The sequence below is a fragment of the Limanda limanda genome, chromosome 14 (assembly GCF_963576545.1).
Source record: "Limanda limanda chromosome 14, fLimLim1.1, whole genome shotgun sequence".
NCBI classification, from domain to species: Eukaryota; Metazoa; Chordata; class Actinopteri; order Pleuronectiformes; family Pleuronectidae; genus Limanda; species Limanda limanda.
The window spans coordinates 1,280,308-1,301,027 of record NC_083649.1 but is presented as its reverse complement, the minus strand read 5'-3'; the positions used below and the strand labels follow the sequence as shown (position 1 = coordinate 1,301,027).

The 20,720-nt window shown below is 40.6% G+C and overlaps 1 protein-coding gene across 1 annotated transcript; it reads left to right on the top strand.

The window, feature by feature from the left end:
• Positions 1-2,832: 2,832 nt before the first annotated feature.
• LOC133020003 (hepatitis A virus cellular receptor 1 homolog) lies at positions 2,833-18,318 on the top strand. The gene is made up of 7 exons (XM_061086601.1): positions 2,833-2,866; positions 5,233-5,583; positions 6,058-6,126; positions 6,259-6,314; positions 6,406-6,460; positions 6,741-6,768; positions 18,141-18,318. The coding sequence occupies exons 1-7, from the start codon at positions 2,833-2,835 to the stop codon at positions 18,142-18,144; spliced, it is 597 nt and encodes a 198-aa protein (XP_060942584.1). The 3' UTR covers positions 18,145-18,318.
• Positions 18,319-20,720: the final 2,402 nt, after the last annotated feature.

Here is a 20,720-nt window from a genome sequence, read left to right as displayed (position 1 = left end):
ATTATTAATAATCACGAAAAATGATTATAAAAATAATAAAAGATTATTTATTAGAAATAATTAAAAAAATGATAAGGCCATAACTTATCGTAGAGGGGCACCACCCTGGTTACAGGGTTACGAGTCAAACTATAATTATCAGTCTCATAATGATAAATGTCAAATTAATAATCTTAATAGTTAATATTAACGATTACTTAATAAACAGTGAAGGCTTCTAAGTTCGAGCACAGGCAATCATAATCCAGCTGTATTCACACACTTATGCACAAATAATCACAGACTACAGATACTTTAATTACAAAAGCATTTATTAAAAAGGGGAAATAAAGTTATAATGTTATTCAATGATTCATCATTTTAACAAGCTCCGATATTTCAAAGATAAACACAGCAGCAGCACTTATCACAATTCAGAAAATACATGTAAACCTGCGGTCTACCTATGTATGTCTGTCTGTGTGTGTGTGTGTGTGTGTATGTGTCTCTATATGTGTATGTGTGTATCTATGTGTGTGTATGTGTGAAATATGGTTAATGCTATTTAATGATTCATCATTTTAACAAACTCCCATATTTCAAAGATAACAACGGCAGCAGCTTATCACAATTTAGAACACACATGTATGCATCTATGTGTCTCTGTGCGTGTGTGTATCTGTCTGTGTCTATCAATGTGTGTGTGTGTGTGTGTGTGTGTGCGAGAGAGAGAGAAAAAGAAGGGGCGTGGCGATGACTCAGTCACGTAGTGACGTCACATCTAAGATGGAGGCCGACAATGTTAGGCTTAAAACTACAAAACAAAATGGCGGGTTCGTTATGAATTTAGAGCCAGAATTGAGGGCGGGTCTAGAGATGAATAATCTCCAATGGCCGCCGGACCACGTGTGAGACGCAAAGGAGGAGGTGGAACAAAGGATTCTTTGTTCTAGTTTAGCTTTGGCTTCAAAATGGCGGCCAGATGCGTTCAGGCCCTTTAAATATAGATTTAACTATGTTACATGAACTGTATTCTAAATACAGATCGGAACGGGTGTATAGGTCGGTTCAGAAGGAGAGAGAGAGAGAGAAACATGCGAGGAGAGAACAAAGCTCTTAAAAATACGCAAGAGATAAGTTAACAGTGGTTCACCCCTCAGCCCTCAAGCGAACGTTGTGGGCTGAGGTTCTGATCGGTAAAATCACTGCAGACTCACACAGACGTTAACAGTGCGGCCGGAAGCGCTCCTCGCGGCCCTATTCACTGTAAAACAAAACATTTCCGTCAAACCGGAAACCGGATGTAGCGGCTCGGAGTAGCCGGCTCGTCACGGCTAAAACAATGGAACACGGAGGTTCCACAAACAAAAATACACTCAAGTATTAAAACAATACGCTACGTATTAAACTAACATCTGCCCAGACAGTTTCGCCTCTCTTACTGTGACCGTGGTTTCATGGGGTGCATGCGCGTTCCGCGCGGATATCCCGGAAGTCCACCAGTGAACAAGCTCGTGGTCTCTTAGGCGAGCTCCCGCTGTTCCGCCTGGAGCAGCGGGCGTCGCGCAGGGCTAAAGAAGAGCGGATTTTCTCCTGCTGCCTCGACAGGATGACGTCGTCCTTCTTCTTCAGGGATGTGCAGCTGCTTGTAGCCGTTGTAGCTCGTGTGGAAAAAGAACAATCGTAAAGTCCGTGTCTCACTCGTCTCGCGAGTGAGATTCCTGTTTGGTCTTTTCAAGTTAAAACAGCAAAAAGTCCTATCAAAAATAAAACGTCGACTGAGATAACAGAATAAAGGAAATTAAATGAATAAAACAAACGTCTTATCTTCTCCATTAGATTGCTGGGTTAATTAGGAAGACCCCAGTGGGGTCTAGTGGAACGTCAGCATCGGAGTTCAAGAGAATGATTTCTGTGAGGTCAGAACTTTTATACCACCTGAAAGGTACCGGCCCCCTGGAGGAGGGGTCAGGGATCAGGGGGGCTATCAGCCAATTGAAGGTCAGGATTTGGGTCTCAGGGAGCGGCTTACAGTGGGGGACCCAGGAAGTGACTTGCTCTTATCTGGAGATTAGATCTCCATGCGGCTTTTTATCTGAGGGGTTTCCCGAGGCTGGTCTCAAGCTTTATGACCATTGTTGAAAACTCAGATCACTGGGGCCTCGGTCCCAACAATAGATAGAGAGAGAGAGAGAGAGAGAGAGAGAGAGAGAGAGAGAGAGAGATAAATAGATAGACAGATAGATAGATAGATAGATAGATAGATAGATAGATAGATAGATAGATAGATAGATAGATAGATAGATAGATAGATAGATAGATAGATAGATAGATAGATAGATAGATAGATAGATAGATAGATAGATAGATAGATAGATAGATAGATAGAGAGATAGAGAGATAGATAGATAGATAGATAGATAGATAGATAGATAGATAGATAGATAGATAGATAGATAGATAGATAGATAGATAGATAGATAGATAGATAGATAGATAGATAGATAGATAGATAGATAGATAGATAGATAGATAGATAGATAGATAGATAGATAGATAGATAGATAGATAGATAGATAGATAGATAGATAGATAGATATGCCATTATACCACACTTGTATTATCTCTGCTTATGCATTTTATTTCTCCTTGTGAAACTGTTAAGATGACTTCAGAGCCACAAACAGACAGACAGACAGACAAAGTGACACACTGACAAGACAATTTTTCTTCTTCTCTAGTTTATTTTCCTGCAGAGACTGTGGTGAGCTATCACAGGAAACGTTTTACAGTGTGTGCAGCTGTGGTGACTCACAGCAGTTGTGTGTTTAAATGTGTGGAGTTAGTGTCACCATGAAGCTGCTGCTGCTGCTCGCTCTGCTCTCAGGTTCGTGTTGTTTCACATCTTCCTCAGTCTCCTGTCGATCAGACGTCTGTTTTTAATAAAGTGTTAAAAAAGTTCATGTTATTTATTTGTAAAAGATTTTTTCCTCTGAATTTTCTCAGTTTGACTCAGTTTTCGTGTTCATGTGAATATGGGTCAGTATCAAAATGTTAGTTATTAGTTAATATAAGTTTGTATCATTATGTTAATATTATTTTTCATTATTATGTGTATGTTTGTGATTATTGTTGTGCAATAATGGTTAGGAGTTATACCATAAGCTAGTGTGCCTTTAGGCGTTCAATAAATTTGGTTATCAAAAATAGAAAATAAAACATTCATATTTAACATATTAATATTAAATCATAACTTTAGTTTGACTAAGTTATCGCGGGGCACCACCCTTCACAGAAGGGAAAAGATAGCCAATTTATTGATTAAGATCAGTCTCATTTAGATCTAGTTCAATTAGAAATCTTAATATTTACTATTAAAGATTATATAATGAACAGTTAAGGTTTATCGAGTTCTTGACAGTGTAGAGGTTGGCAAACTTCACTTATGCAACATTAATGACAGGACAAGGTTAAAAGAAAGCATTTTTTTATAAACATAATAAGTATAAAACACCAATTACTAAACAATATACTAACTAATAAAGATGTGTGTGTGTGTGTGTGTGTGTGTGAGGGTCTCTCTGGTGGCTAACAAAGAGAGTCACACCTTCCTGTGGTCTTTTAAGATCTCTAAGCTAGCAGGCTCCCCCCCTCCTTCTGGTCGGGGGACGTAGCTAAGTAGGTGAAGAGATATGCGGGGTCTGTGAGAATGCTAATCAGAAAAATGGCAGGGTCTTTGTAGAGCCCAACTCACATTAACCTTGATTTAACTTGTAACACAATATCACCACATATATCAAACTTATAAACACCACACAGAATCAAATAAACAGTCTTGCTTAGCCTAGTAAAATTATTAAGCCCAGATTATGTTACCAGTCCAAGGACAGGGAGAAAGTTGCTGTGCAGTTCGGTTAGCAGTTCTGGCTTTTGAAGTCTCTGGTTCGTGTGGTCTCTGCTTCCGCGGTTCTGTTGAGCTGTGCAGTTCAGTTGCTTATTGAAGCCGTAGTTCTTACCTGCAGGACACCGAGTCGCTGCAAGGAGTTTAGAAGAAGCTTGAGATGCGTGGAGGTTTTCTTGAGAAGATGAGCTGGAAGCTCGACCTTTGACCTCCAGTTGTTGGAAAGAGAATATTTGAGCTGGAGGAATCCGGTTCCTCCACTCGCCGATGCAGGAGGAAAGGCCAGCGGCCTGCTGTCCTCAGTGGTGGTCGGTGGAGAAGAGCGCTGCTGGAGCAGCCTTCGGCCCTCCGAGGGGTTGGAGAAAGAGAGTGACTCTGGGGGAGCCTTGATCTTTTATAGACCCGGTTGCCCCTTGGTCATGGGACCAGACTGACCAATTGGAGTTGACCCAGGTAGATATTCGCACCTATGTGCGAAGATGCTGAAACAAAAGGGGACATGTTGCCTCCCGGGAGACGGAGTTATTTGACCTTCTCAGGACAAAGAGAACACATTGCACTCTGGGAGATTGAGTATTCTCCAGCCCATGCGGCTTGTGGCTTTCTCAAGACAAAGGCCATGTGCTCTCAGGTTTTGACTTCCAATACAGGCCTGAAAGAGAGGCCTGCCTTTTTGCACAAAAACCATGTCCCAACATTATGATGTCATAATGAAACTAAGAGATGTTATATTTCAAATGGATAAATCCAACATCAGCTGACAATGAACCACAGAGCTGCAGGTTTTATTTTTATCTTCATCACAAACACAGAGACACAGAAACTTCTCTCAGTTTCTGAAGGAGCTGTTTGTGTGTTGCTCTGCACATTCCCTGCAAAATGTGTTGAAGCTTCCCAGTGAGCGAGTGGATGTGTGGACGAGGTTTCTAACACGTGACGTGAAACTGAAGAACTCAAAGATCTCAGGATGAAGAAGAGGAGCCGGACACGTAGAAGACGAAGACGTCCACTTGGAAACACGAGGAGATTCTAGATCTTCTGGTGATGAGGCCGAACCGGTGTGGAGGAGCTGGAAACAACAACACTGATCTTTCCAAAGCAGAGTTTATACGTCATGTCCCGCCTCCTGCTGTTCTACAGGCTCCGCCCCTGCTGCTCTACAGGCTCCGCCCCTCGCCTGATGTTCCCACATGTTCCTGTTGGTGTGAACGAGTTGGACCCAGCAACCTGCTGGTGCTTCACAAACACTAACTACACAGCATGTCCAGATACTGTTTTACTGAGTTCATGTCAGAAAGAAACTAATGAAATCTGCCACAAAGAGTGAATTCCGTCTCTGTCTGTGTCCTCAGGTGGTGAAGGTGTCAGCGACAGGAGCGTTGCCGGCCGAGTCGGTGGCAGCGTCACTCTAACGTGTCGCTATGACATGAAGGATCACAAGCCGCTGTCAGTTTGCTGGAATCGAGGAGACATACCATTGCGTAAATGCGACAATGAGCTCATCGCAACAGACGGGCTCAGCGTGAGAGAGGACAGCAGAAGGTCCAGCAGGTATCAGCTGCTGGGACGACTGGACCGGGGGGACGTGTCCCTGACCATCCTGAAAGTCACAGAGTGGGACGCTGGACGATACGGCTGCAGAGTGGACATCCCCGGCTGGTTCAATGATGAAAAACATCACTTTGACTTGACTGTTGACTCAGGTGAGACAGGAACCTCAGGGGTGGGGCTTGCAGCGTTGAAGATTCCTCATTGGTCAAACACATCATTGTTTTATTTCAGGTTTTTTTAATAAACTTTGTTACTTCATCTCTTTTCTGATCGACGGCAGCTCGATGTGAAACCCCATGTTGACTATAGCGTTCTACATTATGCCACCTGGAGGACTGGAGTGGAACAGCTGGTTTTAGCCGTCAGCTGTTGATGCATCAGCAGCGTCTTACATCTGAGCTTTAAGTGATTCCACAGTGGTGTTTGGGTCTGAAGGAACCTTTAAGCTCCTGGGACTAAAGCTCCTGGGACTAAAGCTCCTGGGACTAAAGTTTGCATAATTCACGTCCAGCGACTGATCACGATGTCACATGACATTACAATAGGAAGATTTTTCTGGGTTTCAGACCAGGAGAGGACTTCTGTAATTCTGTGCTGATGCTTCATGTTGTGTGTTGATGTTTCAGATCCACAGACGACCACATCAGTGACCTCAGAGACGTCCACACTGCAGACAACCGTCACACACACTGCAGGTCCTCCAACACACACACACACACACACACACACACACACACACACACACACACACACACACACACACACACACACACACACACTAAATGATGGAGAAGCCTCATCGTTCCCCTCATTTCTTTGTCCTGCAGGTCACATGAACGCCACAGAAACCGTCCCGACTTCCTCCTTTAGCAGCATCATCAGAGTGAGAAATAAAGATTCACTGTCACTGCTAAGGTTAAAAATAATCATTGCACAAGAAATTCAGTGTGTGTGTGTGTGTGTGTGTGTTACAGTGTGTCATGTTCGGGTTATTAGTGTTGGTCACAGCGGGCGGAGTCGTCGTCCTCGGTAAGTTCAGACTCACCACACAGTCACAATTTAATAAAAACACTTTCATCCAGTGAAAATTAAATATTCAGTCAGTTGATTTATTACTTTAAAAGAATCTCCACATTATCAGTTTTAGATAGATAAAGAACTTTGAAAGAAAAATAAATAAATAATCAACATTGATGTGAATAGATTTCAGTCTGGAGTGAAGATTTAAATATTGCTAGAACAGTGAGTTTCTTCTTCATGGTTATGTAGTAAACACTTCCTGCTGTTTTTGCCTGTTTTGTTTCTGTAGTGAGAAAATGGATGCGACTTCACAAAGTGTAAGTTTCATCCCGACACTCAAAGTGAGAAGCAAACTTTCTGTTTCCTGTCCTGGAGGTTGTGTTGTAATAACAGCGGCTGGTGCTTCTCGCTGTTGTGAAGTGATGACTCAGCAGAGACTTCATTAATCGTCAGTTTGACCTCAAGGTGGAAACGCCTCATGTGTCATCACCACATGTGACCACGGCACCGGTCCGCTCAGCGTCGTCTTCACAAGAATCCCACGATTCCGTTTGTCAAAGTGAAACTCAGACATGAGAGGAAACCATGAGGCACATTATTGATGAAAAAACGCAGAGATGATTTCTTCTCTTGATTTGGCAACAACATGATGCAGAGCTGCCAACTTTTCAAAAAACCTTGGAGAGAGATTTTGTCGGGGGTGACAAAATTTTTGCACGCGAATTTAAATCTAAATGTTAAATTTAAATCTAAATGTTAAATTTAAATCTAAATGTTAAATTTAAATCTAAATGTTAAATCTGAATCTAAATTTAAATGTTAAATCTAAATCTAAATCTAAATGTTAAATCTAAATGTTTCGGGTAAAACTAAATATTTAGCTAATATGCAAATTCAAATGCCGGTAACAGGAAGTAGTAACAAAATAAAAGCTCGAGGAGGTCAGATTGTGTTTATTGTGGCAAATAACAAATAAATCTTATCCGGGGAAATGGATTAGTCTTGGACATGGATTATCGTGATATTAACTACATAAAATAACAAACACGTTTGGAGAAACTTTATTTGAAGAGTACTTTGAGTTTTTAGTGTCACTTTTATGAAGGATGCAGGGCTTATGACCTGTAGCCACTATAGCCAGCCACAATGAGGAGCTTTTAGTTTGTTACTTCCTGTTACCGGCATTTGAATTTGCATATTAGTTAAATATTTAGTTTCACCCGAAACATTTAGATTTAACATTTAGATTTAGATTTAACATTTAGATTTAACATTTAGATTTAACATTTAGATTTAACATTTAGATTTAACATTTAGATTTAGATTTAACACTTAGTTTTAGATTCAGATTTAACATTTAGATTTAAATTTAACATTTAGATTTAGATTTAACATTTAGATTTAACATTTAGATTTAACATTTAGATTTAACATTTAGATTTAACATTTAGATTTAACATTTAGATTTAACATTTAGATTTAGATTTAACATTTAGATTTAAATTTAACATTTAGTTTTAGATTTAGCATTTAGATTTAACATTTAAGTGTAACATTTAACATTTGGATTTAAATATTTAAAATATCTCTAAGTTGACAAATATTGTTGTAAATGTGCAAAAAAGTGACTCTCAAAAATACACACCAGTTTTTTAAACATGGTTTGAAGCTAAATGTGAGAAAATGTTGCTGTTATTTTCAGTGTGAGCTGCTTTACAAACGGCACCCCATACACTGTTGCAGTTCATGTTGGAGCAACAAGTAAGTAGGCTATATGCTTGAAAAAAATGATTACATTGCGTTTTTACTGCAGGCTGATAACATCAAAAGTATTGATATTATTAGCGCGGCACTTCAGCCTCCGGTGTGAACAGCCAAGCGCTAGGCGCGCTAGGGATTAGCGCTTTGGCGTGGCTTCGGCGTCCCGTGTGAACCCAGCGTAACTCTTCTACTGTCGCTAACTTCGTGACTCCTATAATCTTTGGGGTAAATTGGATGTCTATGCAGCGAATAGGGCGCTCCGTAGCGGCATCTACCGTCGGGGAGATTGAACAGGAACAAATGTGTCTCGGCCCCAAATCAACTTTAGGCGTGAGAAAATGGGTGTGTGGCGTGAGTGCGTGTGAAAACATGCAAAAGCGTGAGAGGTTGCAGCTCTGTACCAGTGAGCTAACATTCACAGTGAGCTAATGTTGCGGGTGGAAATCAAAGGCAGGAGGCGTCGTTCTCAAGTTCAAATTAAGCAGGTTTATTCAGAGGTCACAGGTCAGGAAACTGCGGTGTCTAGCAAATGATCATGCATGGTCCACTGATCCTGTACAGGAAAAAATGGCGGTGAGGCAGAGTACGCAGAAAGCTTATATATTGATACTGGGCATGACAGAGGTTCTTCTTGGATTGGGATTGGTCGGATCTCGTCGGGTCGTCCTCCTGGCGTCGTTTGGTCCTCCTCCTGGCGTTGCGTGATGACGTGCAAGCCGTGATGCGGTTACTAAAGTTCATGAGCATATTGCCTCGCGTGTGCGCTTATTTTATGTGTGTGTGAAGTGAAGTGAGGTCATAGAAAACTGTGAGAAAGGCATGAAAACCTCTAGTCTAATCTGTCCGCTGTGTGTGTGTGAGGGAGTCTCAGAACTAATATAATGAAGTGATTCATGAAGCCAGAGGTTTGAAAACCTGTTATCTGTCCGCTAAGGCAGACTCCCTTTTTAAGGAGTATGAAACATTCTGAGGTTGAGAAGCAGGAGAAGAACTATGTGTTTTGTTTGTGTGTTTACGCTATGTGTATCTGACTACACGTTAAAGTGTGTGTTTGTGTGTGAACAGTGCTGTATTGTCAACAAATCCCCCTTTCCGCACCTGATAGGTGCGGACAACACTGGGAAGGCAAAGGGCAGAAAAGGGCAAGGCAGAAAAACAAACCCAACTTAATACTCAGTAAAACACAAAAACAAAAACGTCAAAACATAGCTGTGATTCTTTGAATCACAGCCAGCAAACAAAAAATCTCAAAACAAACCTGACTGTAAACATTCGGAACAAACTGAACCCAAACAATGTCATACTGACTTTGCCCCAGGAGAGGCAGTTCCTGGATCTCTGTGTGAGTTTAATGAATCTAAGGGAATAAGCCTTTAATATCAGAAAAGTTCATTATTAACACTAAGCAGCAACATTTATTAAAATAATTTGTATGAAGGCCTAATATCTAACTAAAACTACTTCTATCTTTATTTGTTTAGAGTTCTGTCAGACACAGACTATAGTTAAAAGTTTGAAATCCCTCCAGACTCTCTCTTAATCCCCCTTTAGGGTGTGACCACTTACTGGCGAGTTCATGTACCCCTCAACCTTTATCCCATCCAGTGCAAACCCGTCCCCCTCCTCATCATCATCGTCGCGTCGTCATCTCCATCTTCCTCAGCTTCAGCTGTACAGCATCATTTTCCCTTTCAGCATACTCAGCATCCACAGCACCCATCGCATCCACAGCACCCATCCCCAGTTCAGCATCCACAGAACAGCTGGGGATGAGGCACGTTTTCCTTCATCAGAGCAGAGTCTACAACCATGTCATGTCATGGTGCGTAGAGGTGGAGAGGGCACTGGTCACCCAGCCACCAGGGTCAGTTTGGAAAAAGTGTCTTTCAATCACTTCCTATCAGTACACACACATAACCCTTCCTGCCAGTAGAAGGGGCCAGGGCCATTCGTTTCTGTGTGACCATACAGGGTACAGGAGCGAGCTGTGCAGATTTCAGCTTTTTCAGATCTGCTCCAAGAACAAAATTATCAAGAATTGTCAGTGAGGCTTTTTCAGTCTTTAAGAGTCAATGATCTGGATCTTAGCCTTGTAAAGATCCTTTCGTGGAATTAATACTTGCCAACAGGCCATGTGTTTGAGCTTGCACTGTACCAAGCCAGGCGCAGGGCGTATTGTCGGTCGTGGTGGAGGAGGTGGAGTTAACACCGGATGGGAGTGAGTTGTGGAATTCATGAAGCCCAGTTCCCAGAGTTTGAAAGGAAGACAAACAGAAAAATTATTAATTTACTGCGATGCGTAATTGAGATTAAAGTAGATTATATATATTTATAATTAAATGAAACAAACAAAATAATCGAATCAAAACATACATACCCTCTTTTGGTATTCAACAATTTCATAAAACTTTTGAGGTGTGGTCGGCCAAATCAGTGGACATTAAAAATAAAAGGTTAAACAAGTTGAATTTCAATATGCAACATATATGACAGTGTTTGAGTATTTGAGTTCAAACCATTTTCCAAAATTCATTGACTGCTCCATAACACGATAATTCAGAAGCTTTGACGTCAAACTGTCCTGTGATAAAACAGGAATCACATACAAAATACAAATGTGTGAGAGATTAGATTCAATCAAACGTCTCAGAGTTGACAGCTGAAACAATTCAAAACAATTTAAAAGTTATTCTGCCACAATTTCCTTCATGATGAAATAAAAACAATAATTGGAGCTTAACATCACCTTTCAAATTAAGAGCCTTAGATGTTAAGATAACTGGTGAAACAAAACAACAAAATAAAAACCTTCTTTCCAGAGTTTGAAAGTTAAAGGGTCCAAAATAAATTGAAATCTAATTAAAGATATGACATTCTATAAACTGTGTAAACAGAGGGGCTTGTATTATGGCTTGTGCTTTTCATTTAAGATGAAACCGGCTATGAGTTAAAGTGTATTTGACCTTTAACTGGATTTTAATTTATTCTTCTTCAATGGTGAAACATATTTATTTTAGGACTCTCCAGCGTTACATGGGGGTTGAATCAAACTTCTAGTTTAAATTCCAACTGTAAATAGATTTGACATGTCTTGACTATTGAATTCTTAATGGATGATTTGAATATGGAATTAAAGCAACTACAGGTGAAAACAAAGAAATATCTAATTCTAGGCAGCACAGAATTTAGTTTAAAGTTAAGTTAGAATTTCTCATCCTAATATGATTGAGACAGCTCATATAGAAAGCACATTATTCAGCTCTAAGAAAATAAAATTCAATGAAACAGCATTTCAACAACCAACTACCTGTGTCAGGTAGAAACTAAAGAAAATATTTAAATGATTGGATTTCATGTAGAACTTTAGAGGACAAAACCTTTCTCCTTTCCTCTTATAGATATATTGGAAATATCTGAAAGAACAAATTTGTGCCAAAAAGTCTAATTTTAACAATTCCCTCTGGAATTCTTTACTTCTGAATGAAGCAATAGTAAAAACCAAACAAACAAACAACATAGAAACAAACAACCAAGACTCTTTGTGATCTTAACGCCAGTTGTAAGCTGTAAGGCTGCTGGCCTTCCACAGATGGTTTACCCGACTCCCAAACATTCTTATCTCCCCCTTTTCATCCTCTGATGTGCATGTACTAAATCTTTCTATTCCCACTTCTCTTCCCTACTTTCTTAACCACTCAAGCTTTACATTCTATTATCCATCTCAGAGCAAGATATCACTGGCCAGATTCATCTCACTCCTAAAGATCTTTCTTCCTCCTAAACTTTAACTTTCTTGTCTTACTTCATCTCTCAAACCTTCAGTCAACATCCTTAATCTTTCTTTGGCAAGTCCTAAACACATTTACCCCTCCTACCCATACATACAACATATATCAGATGGCAAGCGCATATACCACCTCTTTTTTAGGAAAAAGTCGTTTTCCAGTCAGTTTGTCGCTCCGTCAGTTTTTTCTGTGTCTTGTGTCAGCTAGCTGACCTTGACACATATTTTCTCTCGTTTCCACACACACAAACACTCCTACTCCCACACACATCTTGGAGTTATCTCCCTGCACACAAGCACACGAACATTCACAGCCCAAGCGCACTCTCTGCCACGTTTTTTTTTAAATTTCGGGCAGAGACCGCACTCCCTCTTTTGAGATACAACGGGCCACGACCCAACGTTTTCTACCAGTCACTCAGTCCAACAGCCACACACTTCCATTCATACTAGTTACTTCACATCCTCTCTATATTATATAATCTAAAGTAGTATAATAATTTTTATATAAGTAATTTCCTCTTTCAAATCCTTATTTGTAACAGCCTTCCGTTATTTGTGCGCAATTGAAACAATGGTGTGTCTGGTTTGTAAAGCTCCTGTTGCATTATTAAAATCAGTTCTTATTTCAGCCAATGGGCGGGAAGGTGAAGGTGCTGGGGTACAATGTGTCAGGTGGTGCCAAGGTGCGCCTGATTTACCTTTGACCTGGGCCGAGTGTGAAGTAACCTCCTTCACTTCGTACGGTCCAGTCCACCTGGGTTCTGGCCACTTTCTCTTTATCGTGAACCTTGACTCTTACCCAGTCACCAACTTTTACCTTCGGTTCTGCAGCTTCCTCCGGATCAGTCGCCAGGGCCCTGGTGACCTGATTGGAGAGAGCTGCAGTAAGAGCAGTTAAAATCTTCATATAACTTGACATTTCAATCTCAAAACATCCACAGGTGGCACGTGACCTCCATCCCTGGGTGGTGTCAGGGCTCCAACACTGATTGTCATATATATTGTCTTTTTAAGTGGGATACCGAATTTGAGTTAGCTACTGCTCACACAACAAACCTGCAGATCAGGCATAGTTATTTACAGTGTGTGTGTAAAATTTGAACTACTACTCAAACACAGACCTGGAGATCAGGCACAGTTATTTACAGTGTTTGTGTAAAATTTTATTTTAGAGTGAGAGACCTTATTGGTGTGAAAATTGAAACTAGTACTCAAACACAGACCTGGAGATCAGGCAGTTATTTACAGTGTTTGTGTAAAATTTGAACTAAAATACAACCGTCACCATTGCATAATACACAGCATTTTCAGACCATTTTAATTACTTTGTTAAATTTATCATATGTACTTGTATACACCTCAGTACTACTGATCAAAAATTTGGGTTTTCTATCACGACAATATGCAGATTTCAATTAAATAGGCTCTGCTCACCTTTTAATAGTACAGCGCTGTTTGATCAGTTTCCCAAGGCGATACAAGTCACTTCAGGACGGTTCTTTCCCGTCCGAGAGACGGCCTCCTCCCCGACCTGTTGTTTCCACTCCGCTCTTCCAATCGTCTTAAACCATCCTCTGCTACCATTTTGTTGCGGGTGGAAATCAAAGGCAGGAGGCGTCTTTCTCAAGTTCAAATTAAGCAGGTTTATTCAGAGGTCACAGGTCAGGAAACTGCGGTGTCTAGCAAATGATCATGCATGGTCCACTGATCCTGTACAGGAAAAAATGGCGCTGAGGCAGAGTACGCAGAAAGCTTATATATTGATACTGGGCATGACAGAGGTTCTTCTTGGATTGGGATTGGTCGGATCTCGTCGGGTCGTCCTCCTGGCGTCGTTTGGTCCTCCTCCTGGCGTTGCGTGATGACGTGCAAGCCGTGTTGCGGTTACTAAAGTTCATGAGCATATTGCCTCGCGTGTGCGCTTATTTTATGTGTGTGTGAAGTGAAGTGAGGTCATAGAAAACTGTGAGAAAGGCATGAAAACCTCTAGTCTAATCTGTCCGCTGTGTGTGTGTGAACTGAACTGATCTCAATCTGATCCTCTTATTTCAGTCAGTGAACATGTGTTGTTGGTGTGTTGGTGTGGACGGAGGAGGTTCTAATTTGAACTGTATCAGTGTGGGTGGAGCCTCAGTCTGTGTTACAGGCTTTTCTCCTCTCACAGTAAAGGTCTTTTCACACCAAGTCTGTATTCTTCAATTTCAAACCATCATCCAATAAAATCCTCGCACACTGAAACCTTGCACAGGGAGTCTGATGTGTTTTATTATTCTTTTTGTTCTAAGTGGATCAGCGACGAGGATTTTGTCGTCCTCTCACTTGCTGAAAAAGAAAAAGGAAACATTGGCTCCGTTTAATCCTGAGCAGTCAATTTCTTCTTCTGAACAACGAGCTGAGAAATGGTCCTGATGGTTTCCAAGTCTTTTTGAGTCGTCCAGTTTGATTTGCTTCCAGCTCAGACACCACACATCGAGGAGAAGAAAACTAATTTCTGTGGTCCAGTTGATTTCGGAGTCAGCATTTAAACGTGTTTGACGCAACTTGAGATTGTGTTATATTTTTTAACGTGTGACAATTTTGCACGCAAAATACTTAGACTTGCTTTGTAAATACAGTCGACTGGGACATGAATGATGGAACACGACACACATGAGCTCACCTTGATCGAGCAGATGAGAGCTGCCAGTCCGAGGCAACACATGTTTGCGTAGAAAAGACTGACTATGTGTAACCGGTCTTTCCTATGTGTCGTGAAACCTGAGTTGTGTCTTTGAATGATGACCGGCACTTGTTCTTTGGTAACAGGACTTTTATTTCTCGGTCTCTGTTCAGATAACAGCAAAACAGAAAACGGCGTCAGTCACAGGCCGGTCTCTGTCACTTCCAGAACATTCTGGTGAGACCGGTGAAAATAAATACAATGACCACTCGCGACCCATAGAGGTCGCCAAACACACGTAAAACACCCAATACAAAATCAATTATATACAAAAACAGAGGGATTTCAAGTGAAATGAAATAATAATTTTAATACCTGCTACATATGGACCAGATGATGTGGTCCCGGGAGGGCTCTGTTGTGATCTGCACAGTGGTATGGTCAACCACTACAGGTCCAACAGGCTGTCCAGGCTGTCCGCCCTGTCCAGGAGGGCCGAACTGTCCAGGAGGGCCGAACTGTCCAGAAGGGCCGAACTGTCCCGGCTGTTCAGGGTACGCATTAAACTTCCCCTCATACAGTGGAACAGCCTCACCTCTCTTACCATCAGGATCCATTTCTGTCAGATATCAATTCCTAAAAGAAATATATTTTTACATTTTTTTTAATTATTCCTAATTTTGCCTGTTTATTTATTCATACCCTGCAAACAAAAGGCACAACAAATCATGGTGCTATGCCTTGCTCTGAAACCAGTTATTAGGCTGGACCTTAAATTCTGTCATTTAAATTTATAAAATAAATAAGTGGACAGAGGACAAAACGTTTTCTAGGGGTTTTGTTTTATTTGTGTGTTGCAGCTACCTTTACAAAGTGGCTTCAGTTAAATAATGTAGGTTATATAATATTTAAAAAAAACATGAAATTAAAATGAAATGAAACATGTTTTGAAACATTTTTATCAAACAGCTCATGAGAGGTAGGTTGTTCACTTTTCAGACAAAGTCCTGAAATATATCTTATACAGCTGAACAAGTACTGATGACATTTGAGCATCAAAAACTCATTTTTAACTCTTTATACTGTAAACGGCACCGTGTAGAACTCAGGTTCCCCTCTGTTATGGGACTGACACTCAAAACTCTGAGTAAACAAACATGTTAACAATGTTCTTATCAAAGAATCACACACGCGTGCTTAGTCCACAGACTAGACTACTGCTTTTTACAATGGATCAACACATGACAAAAATAACTAAAAATTAGGTATCAGATGCAGATCAGAAGCTGGTTAGTCATTTTCTAAGATCTGTGGGCAAGGTTGTACTGGCCTGTGGTCAGTGGTGTATAAAGTACTTGAAAGCCATACTTGAGTAAAAGTACAGATATCTTACCTGAAAGGGACTTCTGTAAAAGTAAAAGTCGCCCGCCAGAAAATGACTTGAGTAAAAGTCTTAAAGTAGCTCATGTTAAATGTACTTAAGTATCAAAAGTTTCTGGTGTTGAAATGTTCTTAATAGGGCTGTCAGTTTAACGCGTTATTAACGGCGTTAACGCAAACCCATTTTAACGCCGTCAATTTTTTTAACTCGAGTTAAAGCAGAGCTGCAGCTGCAGCTTCAGTACCTGTGTTCGCCTCCAGTCTGACCTGCTCTCGCTTTTTGTTTTAATATTTCGCCACCTAAAATATATATTTTAAAGCTATTGTAGCGTCCCACAGGACACGGAACTTCTTCGTGGTTTAGTAACTGGTATTTTCCTCTACACGAACATGTGCACCTCTTGCTGTTACTCAGTCACTCGCAGACATCAACACTTCACTTCCTCAATGATCCCCGATCCCCCCATCCTATTGGTCCAAACAGTCACATGTCCCACCCAGACCCCTTCACTGACCGTCAGACATCAGAACGCTCCTTCAACAGTGTTTTACTGAGCATACGTCAAAACCAAACATAAACATAAACCCAGTCCGTTACACTATTAGGCTGCAGCTATATGTTTTTATTTATTTAAAAATAGGGTACTTCTTATTTCATACATTTTCCACAAATATGGGGAGGACTCAAATAGCCCTACAAAGTTCTGTGTTTCATTTATTTCAAAGTAGGCCGACACTTGCCTGTGTATTTTGTTTGTTTGTTATTTGTTGCTTGTCTGTTTGAGTAGCTGGCTTAAAGCAAAGAAGTAGAAGGCTTACCTTTTATTGGTAACTTAACTGTTATGGTTTTATTGTTTCTGAAATAAGAGGCCTGACTGCTATGTTCACAGCAAACTTGAAAAAAAGAAAATATTAAGCCATGGTTTAACTGCACTATAGGCTGAGTCCTTGTTTACCTGAAATGTGCACTTTATAATTTTATTTTGTACCGCCCTGTTTGGCAATGTTGTTTTTCAATAATATAAAACATTTGCATAAAGCAAGCCAATCCACTTTTCCATTTTGATAAGAGCATTAAAACGAAAGTAAAATTATGGAAAAATAATAAATGAAGGAACATTCAGAATAGATACAAATTTGCGATTAATTGCGATTAATCGCGAGTTAACTATGACAAAATGCGATTAATCGCGATTAAATATTTTAATCGTTTGACAGCTCTAGTTCTTAAGTATCAAAAGAAAATTAAAATGCAAAGTGCTTTTTATAGTAGACCTATACAGACACAAAACAACCCAAAATGTTTCTCCTCAAGATGTATTTCAACTGACTGAAAAATTATAACAACAATGTGCATATAATGTATATAATGTATAATTTTACAACTGTAGATGCTGGTGTTGAAATAGTAATGCACCAGTGCATCTGAACTTCTAGAGACAACAAAGAATTAACTATAAACAAGTGCCTCTTGTGTCTACCAAGAACATTAATAAACCACAGAATAACCACTAAAACATTCTGTAAATATCACTAAACATGGACCTCTCATCAGTAGCAGGAGTGATACACAATGCCCCTTATGATAACTCAGCAAATGGAATCAAGTTCTAGGCACACACAATAAGATAGTTTCTCTTTTGTTAACAACCTGCACAGTGCTAGTACAGAGAGAAAAAAACCACTGGACACAGTCTCGTTCTGCTGCCAAATTTCAGACAGAAAAATAATAAAATGATTAAGTTCCTGCCCACACACATCGCTACTACCCATCGGATTGGCCCTGGCGGAGCCGAGAGGACGATCAAACTGGACTCTAGAGGAAGTAAAACTCGTAACATAGTTTCTGAAGATAGAGAGAGAAAGGTGCACCGTGCGTGTCTCGGCCCAAAATCAGATTTTTTTTTTGCCGTGAGAAATTGTCGTCCTTCTTCATCCATTGTCTTTGGTCAAAGTGTTCAGACTCTGAGCTGCCCTCTACTGGTAGACGTCAGTACTGGGGCAGAAGCGACGCAATGACATCATCAACATTTCTCTGAAAATACACAAGTGAATCATCATATTATGTCGTTGACCGTTTGTTTGTTTTCACCTTTCTCCAGGTGACACAATACGATGCCTGACAGAGGAAGCAGGAAGTGAGGTCACCAACCCCACAGAGCCAATGGTGGCGCTGGTTCAGGTAGAAACCAGCAAGACGTGACCAGTATGATTCTCTTTAACCATCAGAGGCTCCTGTCAATAAATAGATTGATCGTTAAAGCTCCAAGACGTAAACCAACAAGAGCCTCACTGAGCATTGCTGATCCATATTTCACTGATGATAATCTACAGAGGAACAACAGTAAAAACTGAATAATATGATTCAACTCATGAAATTATAATCAATTTAATCAACGAGATGAATACAAGTATTTTACATTTAGACGTCAAACAAAGTTACATTGATTTGTTTAAAAAACAAGACGACCAACAAACGTCTGCTCGTCTTTGAAGCGTCACTCACTCTTCACTCAGAAGAGTAAACATGTTTGTTTGTTTGTTTGTTTGTTTGTTTCATTATTCATTTCTCCTGGTAATGTAAATAGCCATCTTGGCTTGACCTAGGTTACCTGCGTTACCTTGGTTACCTGAGTTACCTGTTACATGTTCTCTGTATTAATATATTGTATCTTCTATGTCTGTTGGTAAACTCATGTATAACAAGTAGAAACTGTGTTTTCAAACATTCAAACACCAGGGGGCGCTTTAAACCCTGAAATAAAGACCTCATGCAACAGCATCTGTTGAGTCCTGGTGATTGGTCATGTGACCGCTCTGTTTCTGGAAGTTCAGCGGAAATAAACTCTTCTAGTTCACCTGGGATTTACCTGAATATTAACATCTGATCTATAGCATAATAATAATAGTAGCAGTAATAATAACAATACAGTTCTGCTGTTGTTCTGAACATTACAGTCTATTATTTATCTATTTAATAACACCAGAAATCTCTGTCTGTCTGTGGAACACATGTTAAAAACTTCTCGACCTTTTCCTGGCTTGATATGGTGGAACCCGGTGGAACCTGATGGAACCTGGTGGAACCTGATGGAACCTGGTGGAACCTGATGGAACCTGGTGGAACCCGGTGGAACCCGGTGGAACCCCGTGGAACCCCGTGGAACCTGGTGGAACCTGGTGGAACCTGATAGAACCACGTGGAACCTGATGGAACCCGGTGGAACCCGGTGGAACCCCGTGGAACCTGGTGGAACCTGATGGAACCTGGTGGAACCTGATGGAACCCGGTGGAACCCGGTGGAACCCGGTGGAACCCGATGGAACCCGGTGGAACCCAGGGCTCTTCTTCAGTCGCTGAAGTCGAGGAAGAGACGGGTCTGAAGCGGTTAAGGCCCCAAAATGCTGTTTCTGGGAGAAGCATTACATCCGTCATGGTTTGGAACTACATTAGAGAATGAATCCTCAGCTCCCACCCGAGAAGAGGGCAAATCATTTGACTCTCCATATGGTTCTTAATCATTTCAAATGTGCCTATTAAATATTTTCTATCTTCTCTTGTCCTCATGAGCTTTAATATTAATTATATTAATATTAATGCTGCTGTCAGAAACCACAGAGGCTTTTGAGTTAGCATCCTAGCACCTGGGTAAAATAAAGAAAGACATAAAATTGAACGTATCCACAACAAGTGCAGGACAATTTCATTTTATCGTCACTTCAGCTGTCGTTCTACTGGTTGAAGAATTTTCACAGACAAGTTGCATGAAAAGGGAAGTAAGAGCAAAAAATAGAATCCGGGAGTAAATGTTTAACGAACACAGAAGCACGGTGAGGAGAAGAGCTGAAGCTGCAGCACAGGAACTCAACCCAGCAACAAAAGTGCAAGCACAACGTTTGAGCTCGAGCACAGGTCGGCGCTGTTTGAGTGTGAGAACGTGAAATCATCCTGATCTCAACCTGAAAAACCACACTGATAAAGAGAGGAAATCTCTCTCTCTCTATCCAAAAGAGCAGAAACAGGGGAAACTCATGTAATTCAGATGATGACAAAAATTAAGCATCAGCTTCATGATTCTTGATTTCTGAAAACACCTGCAAAAATGTCAGTTTGGGCCTTTTACAGTGTGAAGTTCAGTGGTTTTCTGTCAGGAAGTGAAACTCTGAGTCCGATCTGCAGCCACAGCAGGGTCGCCTGCTCGGATAGCAGGAAGCGCCCTGTCATGTCGACATGAGGAAGTCCGGTGTGGACCACAGCCGTCTGTCCTACATGTGATTAAAACATGAAGAAGTGAGGTGAAGAGTGAACATCCCTCAAGCGTCTGTTCTTCAGTCTCAAACTCCTGACGTTCATTCACCACATCGTTAAAACTACAACAGAACCAAGCAACACACTAATGTCTACACACTGGTTAGCATGCTACTAGCTGTTAGTTAGTTAGTTAGTTAGTTAGTTAGTTAGTTAGTTAGTTAGTTAGTTAGTTAGTTAGTTAGTTAGTTAGTTAGTTAGTTAGTTAGTTAGATGGATGGATATATAGATATATGGATGGATAGATAGATAGAGAGAGAGAGAGAGAGAGATTTTTTAGATTTTTAAATACCTACTTTATTCAGTTTTACAGAACAAGACTAGGGCAATCAATTATTCTTTTCCATCAAAGAAACAGAAATTAAAACTGATA